Source organism: Cheilinus undulatus, linkage group 5 (assembly GCF_018320785.1).
Source record: "Cheilinus undulatus linkage group 5, ASM1832078v1, whole genome shotgun sequence".
In the NCBI taxonomy this organism is placed as follows: domain Eukaryota; kingdom Metazoa; phylum Chordata; class Actinopteri; order Labriformes; family Labridae; genus Cheilinus; species Cheilinus undulatus.
The window spans coordinates 20,967,975-20,991,133 of record NC_054869.1 but is presented as its reverse complement, the minus strand read 5'-3'; the positions used below and the strand labels follow the sequence as shown (position 1 = coordinate 20,991,133).

Below are 23,159 nucleotides of genomic sequence, written 5' to 3'. Positions count from 1 at the left end.
AGGAAAAGCAAATTGCAATTAATATGTCATAACTGTCTCATTATAATCAATAACGGAAAAAGTAATTGGCTGTTGTTAGGTGATTGCTGACTTAATAGCTGGCACTTGTGGGTACATTTGCGTTTCTTCACCATATTCTATTATAGAAGCGATCTGTATGTACTGTACACACTGTTTATTTTATTCTGTTGTGCTGATTGTAAGCATGGCTTATTAGAGCCTAGTTTTCTCAAATTTACATCTGTGTAGGCATTAAACTGAAGCATTGAATCACTCTAACTTTGTTTTGTATATGTACTTCCTGCAGAGAGGATGGAGCCAGTCCAAAGTAGAACACCTGATGAACTGTGCTCGAGTCTTCAAGAAGATGAAGTTTCTTGGCCATGTGAAGCTTCCCAAGTGGAAGGCCTTCTTCAGTCAAGACTGGACTCATTACTCTTGAATAATTTAGGGGCAAGTGACTTTGTTTCATCTTCATGCATTACACCAAGGACTACCTGTCATACATATGGAAACAAGCTTTTTTTTTCCAAGATCTAAACTGCTTTGTGAGTATACAGACAAGTTATCAGATGTTTTGAAAGGTTTTTTATAGCAAACATATAACTGCAGAGTTTCTTATTGTTTATCAGAGAGCTTGAATCTTTTGTTAAAAGTAGGAGTATTAGGGCACTACTGCAAAAATCTAGCAAATTAACTGAAATTTCACAGTAAATTTCTGGCAACCACAGCTGCTGGTAATTTACCGTAAAATTTAAAGTAAGGCAGTATTAAGCTACTACTGTAAAATCTGCAAACATCAGCTGTAATTTCTCATGTTTTGTCCTGTATTTTTTACAGTAAATTTCTGGTAACCACAGCTGCCAGTAATTTACTGTAAAATTTAAAGTTGGGCAGTATTTTGCTACTACCGTAAAATCTGCAAACATCAGCTGTAATTTCTCATGTTTTGTACTGTATTTTTTACGGTAAATTTCTGGTAACCACAGCTGCCAGTAATTTACTGTAAAATTTAAAGTTGGGCAGTATTTTGCTACTACCGTAAAATCTGCAAACATCAGCTGTAATTTCTCATGTTTTGTACTGTATTTTTTACGGTAAATTTCTGGTAACCACAGCTGCCAGTAATTTACTGTAAAATTTAAGTAGTTATAATAAAATACCGCTTTAACATTATACGGGTCTACTGTTTTTATTACTGAGATAGATTGTATTTAGGTTTACAGGATTTCTGGTGTTTTTACAGTAATTTATCGTAAACAGGTTTGTTTCATTATCGTTATTTTTACAGCCAATCCCTGTAGAAAATGTTGTAATAGAGCTGTAACTTCTACATCAAATTACAGTAAGTTGTACAGCAAATTACCGTAAATATGGTTACAGTATAACTGTTATTTTTACAGCAAATCCTTGTATAAACGGTTACAATATTGTATTTTTTTAACAGAAATTTACAGTTAAAAAAAAACAGGTTTGAACTGTAATATTTACAGTTGTAGAATGAAAACACCGTTTTTTCTCATACATTCTCACCGTAATTTTTACAGTAAATCTCTGGTAACCACAGCTGCCAGCGTTTTACCGTAAATTTAACGGAATTTTTTTTACAGTGCAAGACATATCTTAAATTAACTTTTAATGAGGCTTTCAAACTGCTTTTTTTTTCAATTCTATCCCACTATTGTACTTTAGACCGTTTTTAAAAATGTTTTTTTATTTTTGTTTTGTAAATGCATTTTATTCAAGCATTTTGTATTTTTATTATATATTTATTATTATTATAACTTTTTCAATCTTGTATTGTTTAGCACTTTGGGCTTCATTTTGTGTATAAGTGCTATATGAAGCTTTTATTGTTATTGATGAGCTGATATAAATAAGATTTAAGATGATGGAAAATGGAAAAATATGATATAAAACAGACCAATATCAAGTAAACAGGTGCAATTAGAGATTGCAAAGTTAGAAAATAAGGACCTTAATGACCATAATGAACCAGTGCATTGTTTTTAAAGTGCTTAATGTGAGTTCAAAGTGAATGGTGCAAAGAAGCTATGAGCAGAGCTCAGAATGACCTGGAGTAACCTAGTACGTAAGCTGGTCATTAAAACATGTGAAGTGGGCTCCAGAGGACCAGACAGGCACTGAGGAAATGTGACAGGGTAGCATCCAAATAAACATACAACTATGCAAATCACGTATCTTACAGAGAGAACCTTCAAATCTTCATATATCAGTCTGTGCTTATTTTCACTGCTGACAGCATAAAATATGTCAAGAACAAAAAAATGTAATTTATTTACTTTGCTTTATACTACCACAGCTGTCCACAGTTAAACAGTGAAATTTAGAGAATTTGTCATCCAAATCAGCACCAACACATGGTCGTAACTTTTCCCAAAACATTCTGGATATCCTCCAAAGTCTTCAGTTTCATCCAAAGCCAAACTTCAAGGCATTTCTTTAAAATCTGTGTTGGTTTGTGTCATGTTGTGTTATGTGTGGGGCAATCAGCTGGCAGCTCTTTGCAGTAAACCCTGTGAAGATGAGTGCTGACTGCAAGATTATGAAGGAGGTTATCGCAAACTCTTCACAGTCCATCTGACTCCATGAGGAATCCTGAGCACTACACCTCTGATGTGAGCGACTGCAGCAGTGCTTCATACTTTCGTCTTAACCAGACCCCTTCTGTCATTGCACCTGTACAGGTATTGTGTAAAGTGTAATTATGTCCTTAAAGAGAGAACATTGAGAAAAGGTGTACAGATTTATCAACATGTATTTTGCAAATTTAAGTCATAGTTGATGACAGTGAGGCATTATTACAGTGAACATAAACATGTGTCAACAGCAAACACCATTTTAAAAAACGTTTTAAATGACAAAGATCAGCCTTGTCAAATTTCCAAAAATGTTTCTTTAATAAATAGCAGAAAACTGACTGACTTTAAAAACGTCAGCAGCTCTTTGAGGCAAATCCGTATGTTCATTACACATCCGAAGACCTATGCAATTGCTTTGTTCATTGTGGAATCTGACCATATTTTGTTTCAACAATCAGGGCACGGATTACAAATAAAAGGCTTAAGATGATACAAAGTCGACTTAGTTGATAAGCCCCCATTTAAATTGTACAACAGTTTTGGAGGAGAATTTCAAACATCTTGATGTAATTGTGACAAACTCAGAGGGGGAGATAAAGTGTTTGAAATGTTTGGACGAACAATATATCATTTGATCCCAGAAATGACACCACAATCTGTCTTCTCTCCTTTAGACTAAATGGCAGATACCAGACAGCATTGGCCCCCCACACACATATACATCCAGAGTAAACATTCCACACACGCAAACACCAGGACAGACCTGCAGATCCACGCAGGGATCAAGACACACACTGTGGGGCTATCAGCTCACCCCTTCCCCCTACGCAGACACATTTTCTCCCTCCGTGACTTCAGTGAGTGGTGACGGCGCTCCGTGTTGACATTATCTAAGTGACAACCTCAGGAGGTTCTGTTGTGCTTCTAGGATCATACTGTCCATTCCTCGTTGTCATTTATTTCCCCAACATTTCCTTGTGTAGTTTCCTTCAGACCGCTACTGTAGAAAGAGTATACTGAAAGCCATGATGATACAGCAGGCTGCCACCCAGGGACTCTTCCGCTCACCTGGAGGAAATACATCATTCTGAGTTCAAGGCACCATAGTTATAATAGTTATATGACATAATTTAAAATGTGTTGGGCTTACCTATTCTGGCACACTTCCAGAAAATTCCTAGAAGTCTAAGAGAAAACAAAAATGATCAAGAGTAGTAGTCAAATGATCATGAGTAAAAACAAAAACATGTCCAGTTTTTGGTCTTAAAAACCCAATGAGCTATCAGATATCCATGTTAGAAACATGCAAAGAGGATAAAAGGGGATGGTGTCAGGGGCAGAAAGAAAATTACACGGGGCCCCCCTTAAGCAAAAAATGCTGTTTGTTTTATGAATATCTATGCATTTTTAAACTATGATTTCCCTTTATAAAAGAGCATTTAAAAAAAAAACTTTGGTTGTATTACATTTACTTGTATTATCAAAATTTCCATTTTAAATAGCATCCCTGCTTGCTCCTTGCTTTTCTCATGTTCTGGTAGTTTTCTGCACAAATTTTTGCTATTTGATGTGTACTATCTTCACTCCATCCCTGCTGTTCAATGAGACAATTTTGGTTGGCTTTGACACCCCATGGGTAAGTAGAAAACATGGGATGCAGTACAGAGCCTCTACTCTCTGCCTATAAATAAACCAATCCTTCTTCTCCATCATCCACATCTCGCTCTCTATCCCTGCTTTCTTCTCTTCTATCATCCTGATCTTGCTCTCTTTCGCTGCTTTCTTCTCCTCCACCATCCTCATCTTGCTCTATGTTCTGACTTTTTTCTCCTCCATCTTATCTTGCTCTATGTCCCGACTTTCTTCTCCACCATCCATACCTTGCTCATTTCCCCTGCTTTCTTCTCCTGCATCATCCTCATCTTGCTCTTTCCCTGCTTTCTTCTCCTCCACCTGATCTTGCACTCTTTCCCTGCCTGCTTCTCCTCCTTATCATCTTGCCCCCCCCCCCGTGCTTTATTTTTACTCTATTTGATACAAATTTCAGTCCGTTGACCACCTCATTTGGCCACTTTCTATTAAATAAAGATACTTCTGAGCCCCCTCCCCACCAAGTGCTACACTAATGCTGCAGGGATGTCTTATCATCTCTGGTGACAGCTGAGGGAAATGCAGCAGTCCAGGCCTTCACTGTCCTGATGTGCCTGTCGCTCTATGTGAGGGTCTACAGTCTGAAGCATATTTGTGCACCAACTATCTTCAGCTTTCAAACTGACCAGATGGTGTCAGCATCCCATTGGGAATTTGATTTTCTTCACTAACCTAGATTAACCCCGTCTTTAAGTTTTAGCTCTATAAAAGTTAATTCTTATGTTTTGTGCATGTAGAAATATTTTCTGTAAAAAACACACATTCCCAGAATTTGCCTAGAGGTGTTATTCTCCTCATTTTCTCGACACATCCCCACCACACAAACCAAATCAACTGAAAATTATGTCTCATGTCTCAGTCAACAAATCAATCAAGAGGGAGAAGTATTAAATCATCCCATCTGCCAGCCTCAGTCTTGTGTGTTTGTCTGAAGAGGATGTCCCTCCCTGCTCCGATGGAGTGTGTGTGTGAAGAGTGTGTGGAAGCGAGAGCGTGAGAATGTGTGCGGCAGTTCCGGGGCTGTGCCAGACTTGTTAAAAGTGAATCATGGAGTTTGTACATCCAAGAATAATAATGATTCACAAATGATGAAAATTTCAGCCTTTTTGCTACTTTACTCGCCTCAATAAGGGGCTTCTTATGAGGTGTAAAAGTAAGAATATTTTTAGTGGCTACAGCAAGAGGAAGATTAACTTGCTGTAACACTAAAGAGAAGACAAGAAAAGAAAAAGAAAATTAAGGGGCTACAAAATTAGGTTACATTTGGTTGGATGTGATTTATTATAAGTGCCCTGAATTCACCCTGAAACTTGCAGAAAAGCTCCCCAGAACACACTGATTTCAGTAGGGATGCTCAGACACATCAGTTTAAATCAGTATTGGCTGATATCGGCAAATAATGAGGGCATAAACCGATGTCAGTAGCAGATGTTTACCTGTTGTGTAGTATCAATTCAATACTGGCATTTACCACACCTGGCGGCTGCTTTAGAGGTTTATTATTAGGCAGAAAATGTGACCTGATGGATGAACTGATCTGTTTTCATGATAAAAGATGAGAGAAAGTGTTGACATGTGGAAGCGTTGCACCAAAGAAGTGATGAAAGAAACATCTGCATCGATATTGTGATCAGAACTAATTTTTACAATCTGTACATCTCCAGTAGAGTGGTTACAATAAAGCATTCCAAATAAAGCACAATAATGTACTTGACAGTAGGAATGGGTGGTAATATGGCTAATACAGGATCCTGGGGTATAAAAATAGCCAGAGTATTGCTTTAGCTACGGTGCTGTGTAATGCACACATATTTATAGTAACTTTCTTCATAATGTGTCCTACCCACAAGCAGCGCCACTCTCTGTGTGTGAAGATTTTGATAAACAAAATCCTGCTCAAGATTTTGCCCTGATTAGGCAACCGAATAACAAACACATATATATTGGAGCGGTGGCCCATATAGGGTCAGTTCGAATGGTCCTTTCTGCTTAGGAAGGTTCCTAACTGAGTGAAATGACATGGAAGTATTTTAGTGTCAGGACTGTTTGATCTCTCCAAATGACAGGGAAAGGAGCTTCATTACTTCCCTTATTATCTCCTTTAGCATAGGAAATACTGGACCATCCTTTACAAAAGGAGAGAATAAAGGATGATACACAATTCTTTGCATTACTTCATTTAAAGTGACACACTGTTGACTGGAAATGTTATAAAAACCTTTATGAGCTCATATTTATCACCTAAGTTTTCACATTTCATTCACTACAATGACCACAGGGGAGGCGTGGAGTGATAGATGCACATTCTGTAGTCAATGCCAAATTGTAGTTTTTACAAAGTCAACCCACGTCACATCCGTAAAAGCCACTAAGGGAAAGTGCAGTCAGATATCCTAATCATTGTGGTTCTCCTCTCCTATCCTCTTGCTCCCACCTTTCTTTGGCCCTGTGATGTTTTTCATTGGGTTAAGGAAAAGTGGATAGGAAGGACTTAGTAGATGAGGAGTAGATGAAGTTAATCATTGCTTGTTGGTTATTTTAGGCTCTAAAGTAGTCTGTAACTTTTTATAAGCTTCCTGAAGTGAATTCACGAGGAGCTCAACACCCAAATTATAATAAAGGCCCATCTTTATCTGTTTAAAAGCACACAGAATGTTACTTCAAATTCTTACTGATACTGTATAACAATTATTATGGACTATTGTTTTCATATATCCTCTAAATGATGGGGTAAAAGCGCAGATATGAGCTATTAGGCAGAGAGAGAGAGAGAGAGGACAACAGGAGATCAAACAGGAGGATCATTTCATCCTCTGTCCTGATGTAACTCTGCATACCAGTGAAGTTTTAAAAACAGTGCTTTCACTATAAATCACTTCCAGCACCTCTGCAATCAATCCATCTTTTAAAGGCCTGAAGCATTTTTTAAACACTTCTGAAATTACCAAGCAACAATTTTTGATTGGTCTCTGCATGCATGTTGACCTTCCATTACATTTGGTTATTCTGTTTAATATGACGGTATATCCCATTTAAAAAATATATTTTTTATTTAATGATACAATTATTCACAGACAATATCCCAAATCAGCAGCACTGGCAAGCATGATGAGCATATCCGATCTTACCCAGTCTTGTTCTTGTCTAGCAGGCTGGGAGCCAATGCTCTGATGTAGGCACAGGTACAGATCAGGAGGAGAATCACTGTTAGCAGTGACTGGAAGTTGAAAATGGCTGACTGCAAGACAAGAGAAAATCAATACACATGTGATCTCGTGCTACTCAGCAATGACAAGACTAAAAAATGAGTATAAGTGGACTGAAGTAGTCCATTTATAGTAAGGAATGCTGTTTCACCAGCTGTTCATTTTGTTGCTGTGGCAAAAACTCAGCCTGCTGTTGAGACCAAGATTAAATCAAACAACTGTCAAAAGGCTCAGTGCCACATAAGTGTGCATGCTTCAGGTCAACACTGAGAGTCTAATTGTTCTTCCTGAGTATGTACATTATTGTACAAATACTAATGTCTAAGCTACAAGCAACATCTATTTGGGAAAAAATAATCCTGATATCATTTGCAATAATAAGCAATCAAAGCTGTTCTTCCTGGATTTAAATCATGCAGAGTGATGCAACATATTAGATTTTCCAATATCTGATATATAACTGATACGCTGATATTTACAAACTTATTTTAGCCGATTCTGATATTCAAATGTCATTAACACCCAAAACCACAGTCCTTAAAACAAATCATTTTAAGATTTAGGATGAATACATTAACAATATTTTGTGCTTTAAACACACTTTAAAGTGTAAGGAATGATGATGAATAAAGAAAAGACTTCAGCTAAAATAGGTCTGTTGGTTAAGCTAAAAACTCCACTAACTTATTTGTTCATATGGCCCATAATTACAGTTAATGAATGTAGATTTTGATAGCCAAAATATCTGTTGTATATATTGGTGGAAATTTTCATATCTACTGATATGATAATTCACTTTTTTTAAGCCAGTATCTGCCAATACCAATATCATGTTGATAATATCTTGTATCCCCAGTTATGCACCTACTTTATTTCCACTACAATAAAATATGGAACCCTAGCCATTACAGTCACAGTGAATTAAGTTTTATCAGACAGGATGCAGATCTGAGATTTGCTATTTTTTTGTTCCTCTTGAATATTAGGCTTTAAGTTTTTAAGTACCTGTGTCTGTCAACACTGCTGTAGTGTTCCAAATAAAGATAAAAATGCTGGGAACATAGTTCTCAAGGTACTTTGGCAAGATTAGCCAGTCTCTGTCTGGGTATTAAAATGCAATACTTTGCTGACTGATAGACTTCTCCTTTAAATACTGGGAGTGTCACCAAACAGCAGGTCTTGAGTGAAGCTTTACTGGTTGGAACAGTCTAGGACAGCTGCTCACAACCAGTATGCTGTGGCATCCTACGGTGGCATCATAAGCCTTACAAATGCTTTAAATTCACCCAAGAATGACCGTAACAATGCAGATCAATAGCTATTCTAGCACAAATAGGTAAAATTGTCTCACTTGGCCTTTTCCTTAAATCCAATCACATTGTGGTCAGTGAATCAATGGGCTTAAATAAAAAGGAAAACAGTTTATATATTTGACAGGTGTGCTAAAACGCAGAGACATTTCTTGACTTTGTGCTCTAAAAAGTGTCTTTTGAAAGTCGACCATTCCTTTGCAGATCCATCGAGGTAATTCCACAGCTCCATGAATCCCAGTCATAGGGTCACACAATGGTCGTTTATTATTTGACTAGGGTGACTTAACTTGAGATTTTTTTTGTATCTTTAAAGGGTGCCAGGATACACAAAAAAGGTTAAGAAGCACTAGTCTGAGATAATCTCATACCATCTCAATACAGATTATATAAAAAAAAAAACACTCATGTCATAAAGATAATTAAACATCATCATATACTTACAAAACAGAGGGGGCAGTGCATAATACATAAGAATTACTATTATGCATTGAATTTAATTATCATTATTCATCTGTCATGTGTCTATTGGGCACAAGTTTCGCTCCTGGCGCTACAAAGTATGATTTAAGAACGGATCGTGAAGTTTAATGCGCGTTTTAGAATATTTCAATACTTTGTAGTTACTTACACTAGTAATCATGCAATAATAGATCTTGCGTCTTCCTTAATGTTTAATGTATTTTATGTATTTAATGATCTGCATATCTCAGTGGCACCTAAAGCTGCATGCTCCTGCAGTGTGGTGCAGCTACGTGGCACACACCCCTAAACATAACGACGCTCTAACCATCATAATCATTGATCAGTGATACAGTTTGGCTGTAGAATCGTCTCACGCTTGAAGACGACCACAACGCACGCACTGATATTTACACGTATCTGCTGTAATTAAAGTTCACAATAATAATGAGTAATAACAGCACACCGTGTCAGCCTGAGTGGCTAAACTCTTAGCCCAAAAGCTAACCTGTGCTAGCTTTCCAATGTAGCATTCTCTTTACGCCTGTCTTCAGATGGAGCTGTGATAATATGTCCTCATAGTGAATTGCTGAGGCAGACAACTTGTAGAATATGCATTACATCAACTGTTTCAGCACGCTGTGAAATAATAAACGCGCTAAATATGTTAAAACTTACCATTTTTGTTGTAAGTCAAAGCCACATCACACTTCCTGCTCCCTGGAACTTACGTAATGCCACGTAAGCAGCGACGTTTGAACGTCACTCCGTACTGCCTCGTCAAACGTCGTTTGCTGATTGGCTCAGGGCACGAGAGTTGAAGGTTGAAACGTCCGTCAGGAAAACGGTGAACAGAGAGCGGCAATGATTTCTGCTTTATACAGATAATACCTTGAACGGACAATACAGCTACGTAAGTGTCTTAACGTAAAGTACATAGGTCGAGTTTTGGAACAAATTCAAGTTAAAGAGTATTTGTAAGAGAAAACCAACACTGGAGCAGGGCGGAAACTCTGCAGAGGAGAGTTGAATTCACGGCTCCTTGGCGTGTTACTGTATGTACACTGCCAACACAACTGCAACGATGAGGGCGTACCTTTAGCTGAAAACTAGTCGGACAGCTCCTCCAAGACAACTGTTTTGCAGTTATATATTTAATAGGGTGTTCAAAGTAAGTAAGTCCAGTGTGATGAGGAGAGGGAAGTAAATCTTCAGCTGTTGACAGTTATTCAAAGAAAATACTTAAATTATTCCATCAGATTTGATGGTAACAGCTTGAAAATATGAGTTGTAATTTAGACTTGTCTGTTTTGATGAAAAGTAATCAACCTGAAATTTGTGCAAGAGTTAACTTGACTGAAATTTCAACTTATGGACAGACTATTGGCTTATTTCTACGTGGTTTTGATTTAGAATTGAGTTATATTTTTCTTTAAACATTTGAGTTCAAAGATCCTGCAGGGAACTGCCATTTATCTGTCACTTTTCCAATGGATCCTCCTTTCTCTTGGTGACGTAAGAGTGACATTTTTGTGGCTCACTTTTTCTCAGAGTTTTCCCAATGAAGTCCCCTCCCTCCAACCAGCCAAGGCAGCATCTTGATTGCATTTAAACCATGTTTTATAAATCCCCCTCGACCCTTCCTTCGCAGACACTCCAAGAGAGCTCTTCATGTAAGAAGAAACCTGTCATATTACAAACCACACATAAATAATGTTTTGCATATTAAATTACAAGAGCGTGGATGTGAAAAAAAAACGTGGTGTAAGAAAGAGCCTTGGAATGGAGGGTCTGGTTTCAAAGAACCAGTGATGAGCAAGTGTAAACTTTGGGAAGATTCCCTTCAGTGCCATGAAGTTCTGTAGTTTATGCTTCAGTGACATATTTAGGCTACATGTCAGTATTTGTCTGATTTCTAACGGAAGATCTGATCAAACTCTTTAATGATGGTGAAAGTCAGAGCCCCATAGTTGGCAATTGTGATACTTAAAGAGCTGCAGTGACAAGAATATTTTTGCTACTCTGACATTTAAACAAAATTACTTTTACTTGGTTATAATATTCTTCTAGTTCCTCCACTTCTGCTGACAACACAGTATCACATAATTAGAGAATGATTCCACATCACATCCCAAAACAGCCGTTGGACACAGCTAAAACTGGAGTGATGATATCTTGGGGTTAAACATTTCTGAGTTGATTTTAACTACAAAAGTGTACTTTTAACTCTAGGGATGCACAATAGTATTGGCCTGATATCAGTATCAGCAGATATACCAATGTTTCATCTGTAAATATCAGCATATATCCACTTTAATTTTTTGCCATTTGTGCTCTTAAGTTTATAAAGTTTAAGAGTCGGTAAACATTGGCATATCGTGCACCCCTATTTAACTCCACTCTGAGGGAAATGTTCTTGATTGTTGGAGTTATTTGACAGAATTGATTCCCGAGTGTTAGTTCAACTCTGTAGAGACAACTGATCTAAGCTCCGCCCACTCTGATTTCAAATCTGGGGGGATGTGCACCCCATCATGTACTTTGACAGAGTGTTTAGATGTGTTTAGAGGTTGTTTGTTGTGCAGTGATCCCTTTTGGTTATGTTACTAGTGGATTGTTGTTGTTTTTGTTGTTAAGACACATTTGCACATTGAGTGAAGTTATCCACTGAGTTAGAGTTCCTGCCTCTGATTTTGGTGCTTCTGAAGGATGTTGGATTATATGCATCTCCTTACACTGAAGAGACTTACCTTCCCACACATTTCAAGAGTTTGAAATTGTGAAATATTCAACACTTTAAAAGTATAGTTTAACTATATGTGGACCAGCAAGTGTCCAATGTAACTCATTACGAGTAAAATTAACACTCAAGTCAGTTTTGCTGTGTATTTTTACTTTATGACAGTGTTGTGACTTTACCCAAAGAACCTGGTTGGAGATTAATAATTTTCTTGCCAATAAAGAAAGATAATATTTTACTGGACAACTCCTCAGTAGCTTCTGAGTACCAGTAATTTTACTGTTACTTAATTTTCCCTAGAGTAACTTTAACTTTAACTTGAGTACCAGTTGTGTACTTTTTCTACCTCTGGCTTTAAGAACACAGTAATTTTCAATAAGAGCTGCCTTACATTTTTGCCTCAGTATGGTGTAAGTTAGTTTCAGCAGTAACTTTTCTCTTGTGTGAATATCAAAGATGTGGAACCACCTGTAATTGTGCAGACGGTTCCATCAAGATAAACAACTTTGTAGAGTACAGCTGAAACCAGGAGGAAAAGACGTCCAAGCTTGCAGTGTAAGTTTACACGGATTGGCTCTCTGTTGAAATTAGTCATATCTTTAATGATTTCAATGCAGAGCTGAAGTAGATGTGATGATCATTTCTGAGTGGAGCTGATCCATGTTTGTTGAAAACAGATTGTGTTTATTTTCTTTGCAAACCACTGAATTTATTCTTTTTTCTTTTAAACGTGTTGTGGGCTGGTGTAATATATTCCTCATGAGATGTTATTGAATTAAATTGGATGCTGTTTTGACCTCATAGCTAACAGAGGCACCATTTTCAAAGATTTAAGATAAAGACTTTAACCCTTTAACTCCTGAGCCTCTGGACACGTTCTTATTTTAACTATAAATGGCACAGAAAGTGTCTTGTAAGTGCTTTTGCCCATTATTCTAGAGTACTTTAATATCTGGAAGTTGTGTACAATGTACCACATGTTTAAAAAGTGTTTTTTTTTAACTGTTTAAATTAAAACTGAGTTTCTGGGCTCTTTTCTTATTTTAATCATAAAAGGCCCAGAAAATGTCCTGTGAGTACATGCTTTTGCCCATTTTTCCACAATACTTAGAACTTTTAATACATGGCAGTTATTTACATATTATTGCATGTTAAGTGTTTTAACAGTTTAAAATGAAGACACACAAAAAACAGGGGAACTTTATGCTAGAATCTTAGTTGGAAAAGGGGGAATTACAGAAATAACTGCATACAGGCTGTAAAGCACAGTTTCTTAGCTTTCAGAAACTGTTTGAATTTTTCCAATAGCACAAACGGTCATACAATTATGATCATGTAAAATGTGCTTCAACAGCGCGTCGTCGACGATGCGCTAGGAGTAAAAGAGTTAAACATGCCGCCAGTATTCTCCAGTGCTTTCTCCACCTTACAGGTGCATTTTAGAAAATAGAATATTGTGAAAAATTTCTTTTTTTCTTGAGATTTAATTTAAGAAGTGAATCCATATATTCTAGATTAATCATTACAAAGTGAAATATTTAAAGAATTTTTCTGTTTTAATGTTGATGATTACAGCATACAGGTCATAAAAATCAAAAATCCACTATCAAAATGTTGGAATATCACAAAACACTGATTCAAAAAAGTATTTATGATACAGAAATGTTGACCTGCTGTAACGAAGAGTTCATTAATGCAACCAGTAATTGGATTCTGTGCCTCTCTGGTCTTCCTGCAGACTCTGGGACTGTGATTTCCAAATAAGATTTAAATTCACTTTAACCTGAAAACTTTAGCCCAAGTGAGAGGCATATAACAGCCTGTGGTTCAAGATTGGCTCAACACCTAGAGCACAACACTTGTAGCTCATGACCTGGACCTGTTTGTATGTTGTGGCTCTTAACAGACTCCAGCCTTTAATCCACTCCTTGTGAAGCGCCCCTTAGTTCTTGAATCTGACGCTCCTCTGAAGGCTGTACCCACCCCTGTTGATTGTGGTTACCACACGTTTCCCTTCAAGTTAACTTTCCATCAATATGCTTTGATAGAACAGCCTGCCCTTTCAGCAGTGACCTTCCGTGGCGTACAACCCTGGAGGATGACAATGACTGTCTTCTGGACGTTTGTCAAGTCAGTAGTCTGCCCCATGGTTGTGGTTGTGTGTACTGAAACCAGAATGAGAGAATGAATGGTCAGGAAATCTTTGCAAATTGGTCTTTTCCACATCATCTTACACTCTGGGATAGTGGCTTTTGATTTTTGTGAGCTGTAAGCGGTAATCATCAACATTTTAAAAAAAAAGGTCTTAAAATATTTCACTTTGTAATGATTAATCTAGAACAGCAGTTTTCAAAGTGTGAGGCGGGCCTCTCCTGGGGGACGCCAACAAACCTCTGGGGAGGTGCAGAACCATAAACCAGAAAAAAGGTGATTTGCTTTACTAACTTTGGCTGGGGCAAAATGGACAGATCTATAGTTACTACAGAGACTACTACAGTCGACTGTGAAAGTTAGGATTTTCCTGCTTCAGTGACTGAGACAAAGCATTAAGTCTAGGGACCAAAAATAGGAGGAGTTTTTGAAAGGAAGTGAAAGTAACTTTGGTCACTGAAGGTAACTGAGACATCTAGCTTCTTAAACACTCAGACAGCCTGTACAAGTGCAGGTTTTTGGCACCAGCAATGATCTCAAAAGCAAGTACCGGGCAGGGCTGAAGGTGGAGTATGATCTGCTGTAAAGCAATCCTGCATCAACTGCATAGATGCATACATTTTGGAAAATATAGTCGTTTACATTTTTTAATCTCAATTTTTTTTTTTTTTGTTTTTAGGGGTGGGGGTCCATGTAATGAATGAATTTCTCCTAGGGTCCTGAGTAGTGAAGTCAACAGTTTGATTATTGTGTTTTTTCAAACTTAGTCTCAATGTTGAGGCCTACATGTGTCACGTTATGTGGACACAGCTTGATCTGCCTCTGGCATGATAATGGTTTAAGTTGAGACAAGTTTTAACCTTTGGGTCTTGACTTGCTTGAGTGTTAGCGTTCTATTTGATAAGTGGTCCAAGACGACAGTGCTTTAAAAAAATGGGAATTAAAAGGCTTTGGCACAATTGTTTGCCATTTCCTGCAATACCCAAAAGCTCACCTTTTCTACTTAATGCTCTTGTGTTGGAGAAAGCATGAGGAGAAAGTCTGGTGAAAGGACAGTGAGTAGACCAGCCTAATTGTAAGGGCCTATTAATTGATGGTTTATTGCCCTGGCTTTTCCTTTGCAGCATTAACACCTTATTCAAGAAGCGCGACACACAATTTTAGGCTCTCTTTGTGACTCGTTGACCGAACACTCCTTGCACAGTTATGTTTTGCAATTTCATATGTAGCATATGAAGAGATGATGATGAAAAGGTTGAGTAGAATATTACTGTTGGGGCACGAGGAGATGATGAAGCTTTATGCTACAGAGGAGTTTTGATGATTTAAGCCAATGTGATTTTATCGATCAATGACTGAAAACAGCATTGACTTTGAGTTCTGTTTCCAGCTCTCCATTCCTGACAGACAGCACTGTTCATTTAATTGGACAGTCTTTCTGTCATTACCAGAGGGTCATCGTCCCCACACAACAGATGTTACAGTTACTAATGAGTAGCTGGGCTCACTTTATGAGGTTAAAGTTGAACCCTTCAGCTCCCTCATCAGGTTCAGCCCCTTCATACAGTCACACCCCTTCTTGAAGCACAAAGGGTCAACTTTAATTCTCTGTAAGGGTCTTTGTGCATGTGCACATGTGTGCGTATCAGTGTATGTGCATCTGCAGAGAGGGGGCAGTCTGCTGTATGTCTTAATTGAATGACCCTGACCACCTGCTTTGTCAGCATTCATGATGGGGGACACAGAAAAAGAATACGCAAAAAAACGTGCTGTCACTGCTAACTTATAGCACTGTGTCCAAAGGCGCTCATTTTCATTTTTTCTACATGTCCAGCTTGGCTAACTGCCAATTTAGCTGTCCTTTTCCTTCCATCTCCACACACACTTTGCCCTGTAGTTAGGCAGGGAAGATATCCAACTCACCTCTCACTTCACATGGAAGCAGTAATCACATGTTCTGGCCTGGACGTCCGTAATCAAGTCAAACTTTCTCAAGCCCTTTGACTTAAAAGGAAAAAGATTTATAGTGGGCAAATCAAAGGACATCTCATCTTGTAATACTTACAGTGACATCTTGTGCGACTTATCTGTTGAACAAAAGCACTTTTGGCTGGAGACTTATCTGTATTAGCGAGTCAGTTTGCCAAGACATAAGCCTGATGGCAAGGTGACATTACCAAACATCTTTCTCAGCTCAATTATTGAGCAGTATCGTTCAGTTAGAAGTGATTTCTGAGTGGGTATCTTTGGTTAAAATGATTCTTAGAGCTTGGATCCACGGCTGTGGATAAATCAGGTTTAAAAGGCAAAAGGCTATAGCAATAAATGATTGACATTTCCCTCATATGTCTTAGTTCTGTAATTGCATTTGTCTACCTAAATTGTGTTCAAACACAATGGCTCCTCCGGTAAAGTCAAATCACTCAGGATACCGCGCCACTGTAAATGGGGAAAAGCAGAGGAATAGTTCCCACAGCTTCAGACTCACAGAAAATAACTTTTACTTTAAAATTACTTTTTGGTCATTTTTTTTAAAATGTCTTGAATCTGGGCTAAAGAGGGGTATTGGACCTGTTTTAAGATATCTATTATTGTAGATCTTTGAAGAAAAAGTAGGCCCTAAAGAAACAAGACAACAACTGGGGCTGTTTGGTAATATTCTTCTATTATCTTTAACAGCGTGTAATTACCTTACTGGTGGTCGAGAGTCTACATTTCCACACAAAAAAACCTGCCAAAACCTGTTAATCTCTGTGTGGCTCCACTGACTCAGAGAGACCCCCATTAGAGACACACACAGGGATGTTTATTACCAAATCCTAGCAGTAAAACAGTGAGACACACTAATGAAAGTGGAAGATTAACACATGCTTACAACACTTAAATTGTTAGGTTGGAAGAAAGAAGGACCACATACAGTAGACCTTAGAGATATCCTGATCACAGCACAATAAGCTTGTTCAGCATGAGTCATAACGGCACATGGAGAGTTTATTAATCTATTTACTGTTCTTTTTCTGTAGGTCATGAGTGGTACAGTCCGACAGATCGCTCTAACGTCCGATCCAGACACCCCCTACTTCCTGCGAGTGGACTGGGCTGTAGACCTGGGTGCTGGGTTCACATTAGCTCTCACTGATGGTAACTCAGCATGGATTGGAGAAGGTACATTTTTAGCAATAAAACAAAATCACATAAATGAATGGGAAGGGTGTAAATAAACTGGAGTAGAATGTTATATGTTATAGTGCTGAAGCTCACATACACTGCTAGTTTTCTGAATTAAAGTTTACATGCAAAGATTTGTCCAAAGTTGAATGCTAAAGTTAAGTGCTCAAAAAGAAGTGCTATGATGTTGGAAATAAATAACCAAAATGGCAACCCAGTCTTTAGATATAGTTACTGAATCACTGCTGCCAAATATTGGTCCTTTAGTTAGCCAAACATCAGTTTTTTATTTAGGAAAAAAAAAGACAAATATAAAACAAACAGATGGCACTATAAACAGATTTCCCCTGTCAGTTTGAGTCAGTACGTCACCACTTCATGACTTTTCCTGGTGGGGCTTATGGCACAAATGAGAGCAGCAACAACAGATGTTCAAGGACCAAAGAAGAATTTAACAGATTAATGTCAGACACTGAAAATAGGTTATTTTTTTATTTAATCAGATACTTTAACGCAACATTAATTGTCTGACACTATATTGATTACCATAGAATTGCTGTAATTGGATGTTAATGTGAGCCATGGATTGTGTATTGTATCATATCAAATGAAGGGATGGATACTGTGAAGGCTCTGTAACTTAACGTTATTTTTTCTGACCACTGGTGCAAAAAAACATCTAGCAGCTCTTGCCAGGGTAACATAATCTCAGAGCACATTAGCTTAATATTCTTCTAATTAAACCAAACTACAACACCATATCGGCCGTGCCGGTAGTAGCATTCACTCATAACACTGGCTTTTACTGCTTTATAGCAGTTATTTAGTTATCCTTCTCTTCTGTTCATTTTAGCTGTGAAAGTGCTCCCAGGCTTTGTTGAACGTCCTGATGGAAAAGTGTTGAAATCAGACAGAAAAAGAGTTAATTACTTAACTGGAGAACTGGAGGGAACAAGCTGACTGACATATTGTATTAAGGGCTGTCAAAAAATAGCGTTTATAAATTGCAAATAATCTCAAAATTTTTGTAGTTAATCGTGATTGATCACACCCTTTTTATCACATTTTAAAATGCCACCAATTAGCTTTTAAAATTGTTTTTCTGTAATTTTTCCTCTGTCTTAAACTACAGATAACTGACTTCCTGTTTGGATACAGACCTGCTTTTATATGTAGATGGAAGATTATGGTATGAATGTAATCACAGAAAAAGGAACTTGTTATGGACTAAAAAGGATATAAGCGGACTAGAAAAAGAGAAAAAGGTACATGTTTGATAATAGGTGCAGATGACTTTTGACTTGTCCACTGAGCTGTCTGAGTTTTTTATAAAAGTGAATTTAAACAAACAATTGTGGATGTATTTTACATCACTGTGCTTGCAGGGTGATACAGCAGTGCCTTAAACAAAGCGTGATGAAAGGGACGATAAAGCATGTGATTAATCATGATTGAAAAAAAAAATAGTGCACTAGTTGTGGACCTTAATTAATCATGATTAACTCAATTAATCTTGACAGCCCTAACCATAATGTCTTCATGATTAGCTCAGTTAAATGGCTAACAGGTGAATGTAAATTAAATGTTTTGAGATGTTCAAATGCAACATAAAAAGGCAAAAAACTCAGTTTTTGAAACTTGAATAAATACAGTTGTGAAGATTTTTTTCCAGCACTTTAAAAAAGTTTAACAGATGTAATTATGATCTTTTTAAGTTTTATCTCAAGCACCACACAGCTCATGCAAATTCTGTTAAGATATTCTGTTGTTTTGTTTTTCCACCAAAAATTAGCAATAGTATCCATCGATCTGTTAATCGTGATTAATCTTCACTTCACATTTAGACTCTTTAGTTTTATTTTTGTTTCTTTTGGGATTTTTGTACTTTCTTAAACTAAGGGTAATTGGCTTCCTGTTTAAGTCCAGACTTGTTTTTATTGTGAAAGAGAATAAATCACCTTGGGTAGATTAGAGATTAGTCGATGAACGGATGTAGGAACTTGCAATGGACTGAAAAGGAAACAAGGGGACAGTCAAAGGTGAAATGCTTGATTTCACGTGATGCAGATGATTTTTGACTTGTACACTGAGCTGTCTGTGAGTTTTTAAAGTTAAAGGAGACAGTAAGGCGCAGTGTTGGACTTATTTTACAGCACTGTTGCTGCAGGGAGACATCAGGATTTCTCAAGTAAAAAAAATACAGTGCACCAATGATGGGCCTTAATTTATCCAGATTAACGCTTTAAAACTGACAGACCTAATCAATAGTGGTATTGATAAGGACTCAGATTGGTAAGGGGTATCAAGAAGGGTAGCCATGCAGATGAAAATCATTGATCCCCATCCCTAATCATAACGTGTTGATAGAAAAAATAAAAATGAAGGACCTGGGATAAATTCGGATAGGCTACATATCCTAGTAATCTAATAACATTAATGAGATGCATAACATGCTCACACTAAATACAGACTGTTTTTTGTTCTCTTAACTCTGCCAGTTTCCCTAGATCTTAACACCAGTTTCATGATACATTACACAAATTAACAGGACTGCTACAACTATTCAAAAAGCCAAAAAACTTGGGCCAAATTGGTTGCAATGAAACCCAAAACTACTACTTATATTTACAGTAATATGTAATAATCTCGACAAATTCCAGCAGCTGTGACCATTAACTAGGCTGGCTGTTCTTCACCAGGTTTACCATTTGTTGAGCTCTCCACCTGTGTAGACACCTGGCCAAACATCATCTTCTAATATTGTAACTGTTGGTCCTTTAACCAGGGGGACAGCCGTGACCTTGTTTTATCGTCGCTCTTCACTTCTGTGCTGCAGCTTACAGGTGTATAAAGTAGATTAAACTCTACAAGGTTGCCTTTGTATGCACTTGATGGTGTGTGTTCTTCTGTGTGTGTCTGTGGTTACGTATGCACATGAGCACATTTTCCCTGGAAGGACACCTGGAACATAACTGCTCCCTAGTTTTCTATTGCTGTCCATCTGCACAGTTGACAGGCAGAGATGGGGTTGTGACAGCTATGTGCGGGCTTCTGGGTCGTCAGTGTTTCACTGTTTGATGTGCTAATTGGGACCCTCAGCCCTGGGTAAGCAGCTGTGCAACAGCTGATGACATTCCCCCTTGGTTCTCTGCATGCTTCCTTTTAAATCTGCTGTCACGTGCGTACTCACATTACTACATAATAAATGTTTATAGTTTTTGTCCTGCAGCCTGTTACAGCTTCTGTCATACTTCTCTCAACTGTACGATTTAATAGTGATGCAAAAAAATGACAAGAACACCTTCTTTGTATGCAGTTTCAGAAGATGAGGTGATGAAGGAGGCCAGTGATATGGAAGTCACAAGAGAAAGATATGTTGAGGATCTTCTTCGAGCATTGACGGGAGCAGAAGGAGTAACAGGAGGAGTAAGAAGAGGAGGTGATAAGACCATGTATTCCTTCCACCTCACTCCAGATCACTGCCATCTCTCATATCAAAAGATCTGTAATGACATCTCGGTGAGCCAAACCTTCATGTAGATTATATATTTTGATACTAACGCAACTGTTGTGCAGTGCAGAGGTTAAAGTAGACTTCCACCCTGTCTGTCACTTTTACAGGTCATTACAATTCATTTATAATATGATATCATCCGTCCAACATTAGTGTTCACTATCTAGTCTGAACCAGACTACTTAGTAAAGGTGCTGAAAAAAATGATTCATGTCATAATGTAACGTCTTATTTTTTTGGGGATTCTGCATTGATTTAAAAGGTCCAAAAATCAATATTTTAAACTTAAGTTTATTTCACCTTAAATACAGTGCATATGAAAAGTATTTACCCACTTAGATTTCTTTTACACTTTTATTGATTTTATAAATCAGTCATGGTAAGTAAGATTTTCCTTTTTTGACATGTTTTTTTTTTTTTCCAAAAACCCTCTTTAATGTCAAAGTGAAAACAGATTTCAAAAAAAGTTATGTTAATTAAACAAAAATAAATAATGTAAAATGAGTGACTGTGTAAATATTAACCCCTTTAAAATGACTGCCCTAATTCAACAGAATTAGTTCCAGTCAGTTGGTGCTAGTAGTCTCACAATTAGTGAAATGTGGATCACCTGACTGCAGTGAATGTGTTCTTAAGTGATTAAGTTAATCAGTATTCCTGAGTACCATTACACCATGATGACAAAAGAGCACTCCAAGCAACTCAGAGAAAAGGTTATTACATCTGGACAGTGGATTGGGGATTGAGGTCTGGGGTTTGACTTGGCCATTCTGCAACATTCACGTCATTGTCTTTAAACCATTTCTATGTAGCTTTCGCTGTATGCTTCAGTTCATTGACTTGCTGGAAAATAAATCTTCTCCCAAGTCATAGTTCTTTTGCAGACAGAATAAGATTGTCTGTGTGTCCGGCGTGATGCTGCCACCTGCATGCTTTACAGTTGGGATAGTGTGTTTGTGGTGATGTGCAGGGTTTTCTTTGGTACAGCGTCTTGTCCGATGGCAAAAAACCCCACCATTATGATACTTATGTACTTTGTCCTGTTTTCGCTAAAGAAAATTGTTAAGACTCCTTGTGGATTCTACAATCATCTGGGTAAGAGGAAGTCTGTACAGACAGGCATGCTAAGTGTACCAAGCTAAAGTAATGTAGCCTGCTCAAAAAGCCTAGGGTCACATCATACACCACTACATGTAGTTACAATAAGCAGAGCAACAGCCTGCAACTGTTGTGGGACATGGAAATAAAAATTACAGGTTTCATGTCAAAGACTGCTGTAACAGTTTAATGAGTGTTCATGTTAACTACACCACATACAAAATTATTATGCAAATTATGTTTTTATCTGATTTTATAAATAGTTGATGCAAATGACAGTCAGTTTAATTTTTAAGTCATCAAATGTTAGAGCATAATTCTAATTTTATTGAACAAACCTTCCAACGATAACTATTAAAAAGATAAAAATAAAAAAACCTCAAAATGCACAAGTCCTAATTATTTTGCACAAGAGAGTTTCAAACATTTTATGGGTTGTAAAGAACTGAAATTGGTCATTTGATGAATTTGCAGCATTAGGAGGTCATATTTATGGAAATCAAAATCTTTTTCAATCAAAAATATCTTAACAGGCAAAGTTACATGTTAACATAGGAGCCCTTCTTTGATATCACCTTAACAATTCTTGTGTCCATTGAACTTGTGAGTTTTTGAAGAGTTTCTGTTTGAATTTCATTGCAAGATGTCAGAATATCCTCCCAGAGCTGCTGTTTTGATGTGAACTGCCGCCCACCCTCATAGATCTTTTGCTTGAGGATGCTCCAAAGGTTCTCAGTAGGGTTGAGGTCAGGGGAGGATGGGGGCCACACCATGAGTTTCTTCTCCTCTTATGCCCATAGCAGCCAATGACTCAGAGTTATTCTTTGCAGCATGAGATGGTGCATTGTCATGCATGAAGATAATTTTGATACGGAAGGCACGGTTCTTCTTTTTGTACCATGGAAGATGGTGGTCATTCAGAAACTCTACATACTTTTCCAAGGTGATTTTCACACCTTCAGGGACCCTAAAGGGGCCTACCAGCTCACTCCCCATGATCCTGGGCCAAAACATGGCTCTGCCACGTCCTTGCTGACATTTGTCCAGCAGAAACCTTCCTCATTATGCCTTTATCTGTACGAACCCATCTGTGCTCTAAATCAGCCACAAATATCTTCACAGATGATCAGGCTTAAGTTTTCGTGAAATATCTTATGTTTTCATACCTTGTCCAAAGCATTACACTATTTGACGCTTTTCTGTAGCAGAGATCCTTTTTCTTTCCTATATTGCTTGAAACCTGTGGCATGCTTAATA

The 23,159-nt window shown here is 37.6% G+C and overlaps 2 protein-coding genes across 7 annotated transcripts in view; one reads left to right on the top strand and one right to left on the bottom strand.

Moving 5' to 3' along the window:
- Positions 1–2,761: 2,761 nt before the first annotated feature.
- Positions 2,762–9,978, bottom strand: tmem167a (transmembrane protein 167A). The gene is made up of 4 exons (XM_041788466.1): positions 9,910–9,978; positions 7,382–7,491; positions 3,754–3,788; positions 2,762–3,671 (listed from the first exon to the last, which is right to left on the bottom strand). The coding sequence occupies exons 1-4, from the start codon at positions 9,910–9,912 to the stop codon at positions 3,601–3,603; spliced, it is 219 nt and encodes a 72-aa protein (XP_041644400.1). The 5' UTR covers positions 9,913–9,978; the 3' UTR covers positions 2,762–3,600.
- A 57-nt stretch (positions 9,979–10,035) lies between these two features.
- LOC121509277 (DNA repair protein XRCC4-like) overlaps positions 10,036–23,159 on the top strand; it is a 44,045-nt gene continuing 30,921 nt past the window's right edge. For 5 of the 6 annotated variants that reach the window (XM_041786518.1, XM_041786519.1, XM_041786516.1 and 2 more), the window contains exons 1-3: positions 10,270–10,402; positions 17,146–17,287; positions 20,607–20,809. In XM_041786518.1, coding sequence (XP_041642452.1) covers positions 17,149–17,287; positions 20,607–20,809 — 342 coding nt within the window. In that variant the 5' untranslated portion in view covers positions 10,270–10,402; positions 17,146–17,148. Of the gene's footprint in view, positions 10,145–10,269; positions 10,403–17,145; positions 17,288–20,606; positions 20,810–23,159 lie in introns of those variants that run through there. The other variant, XM_041786517.1, reaches the window with a different exon arrangement.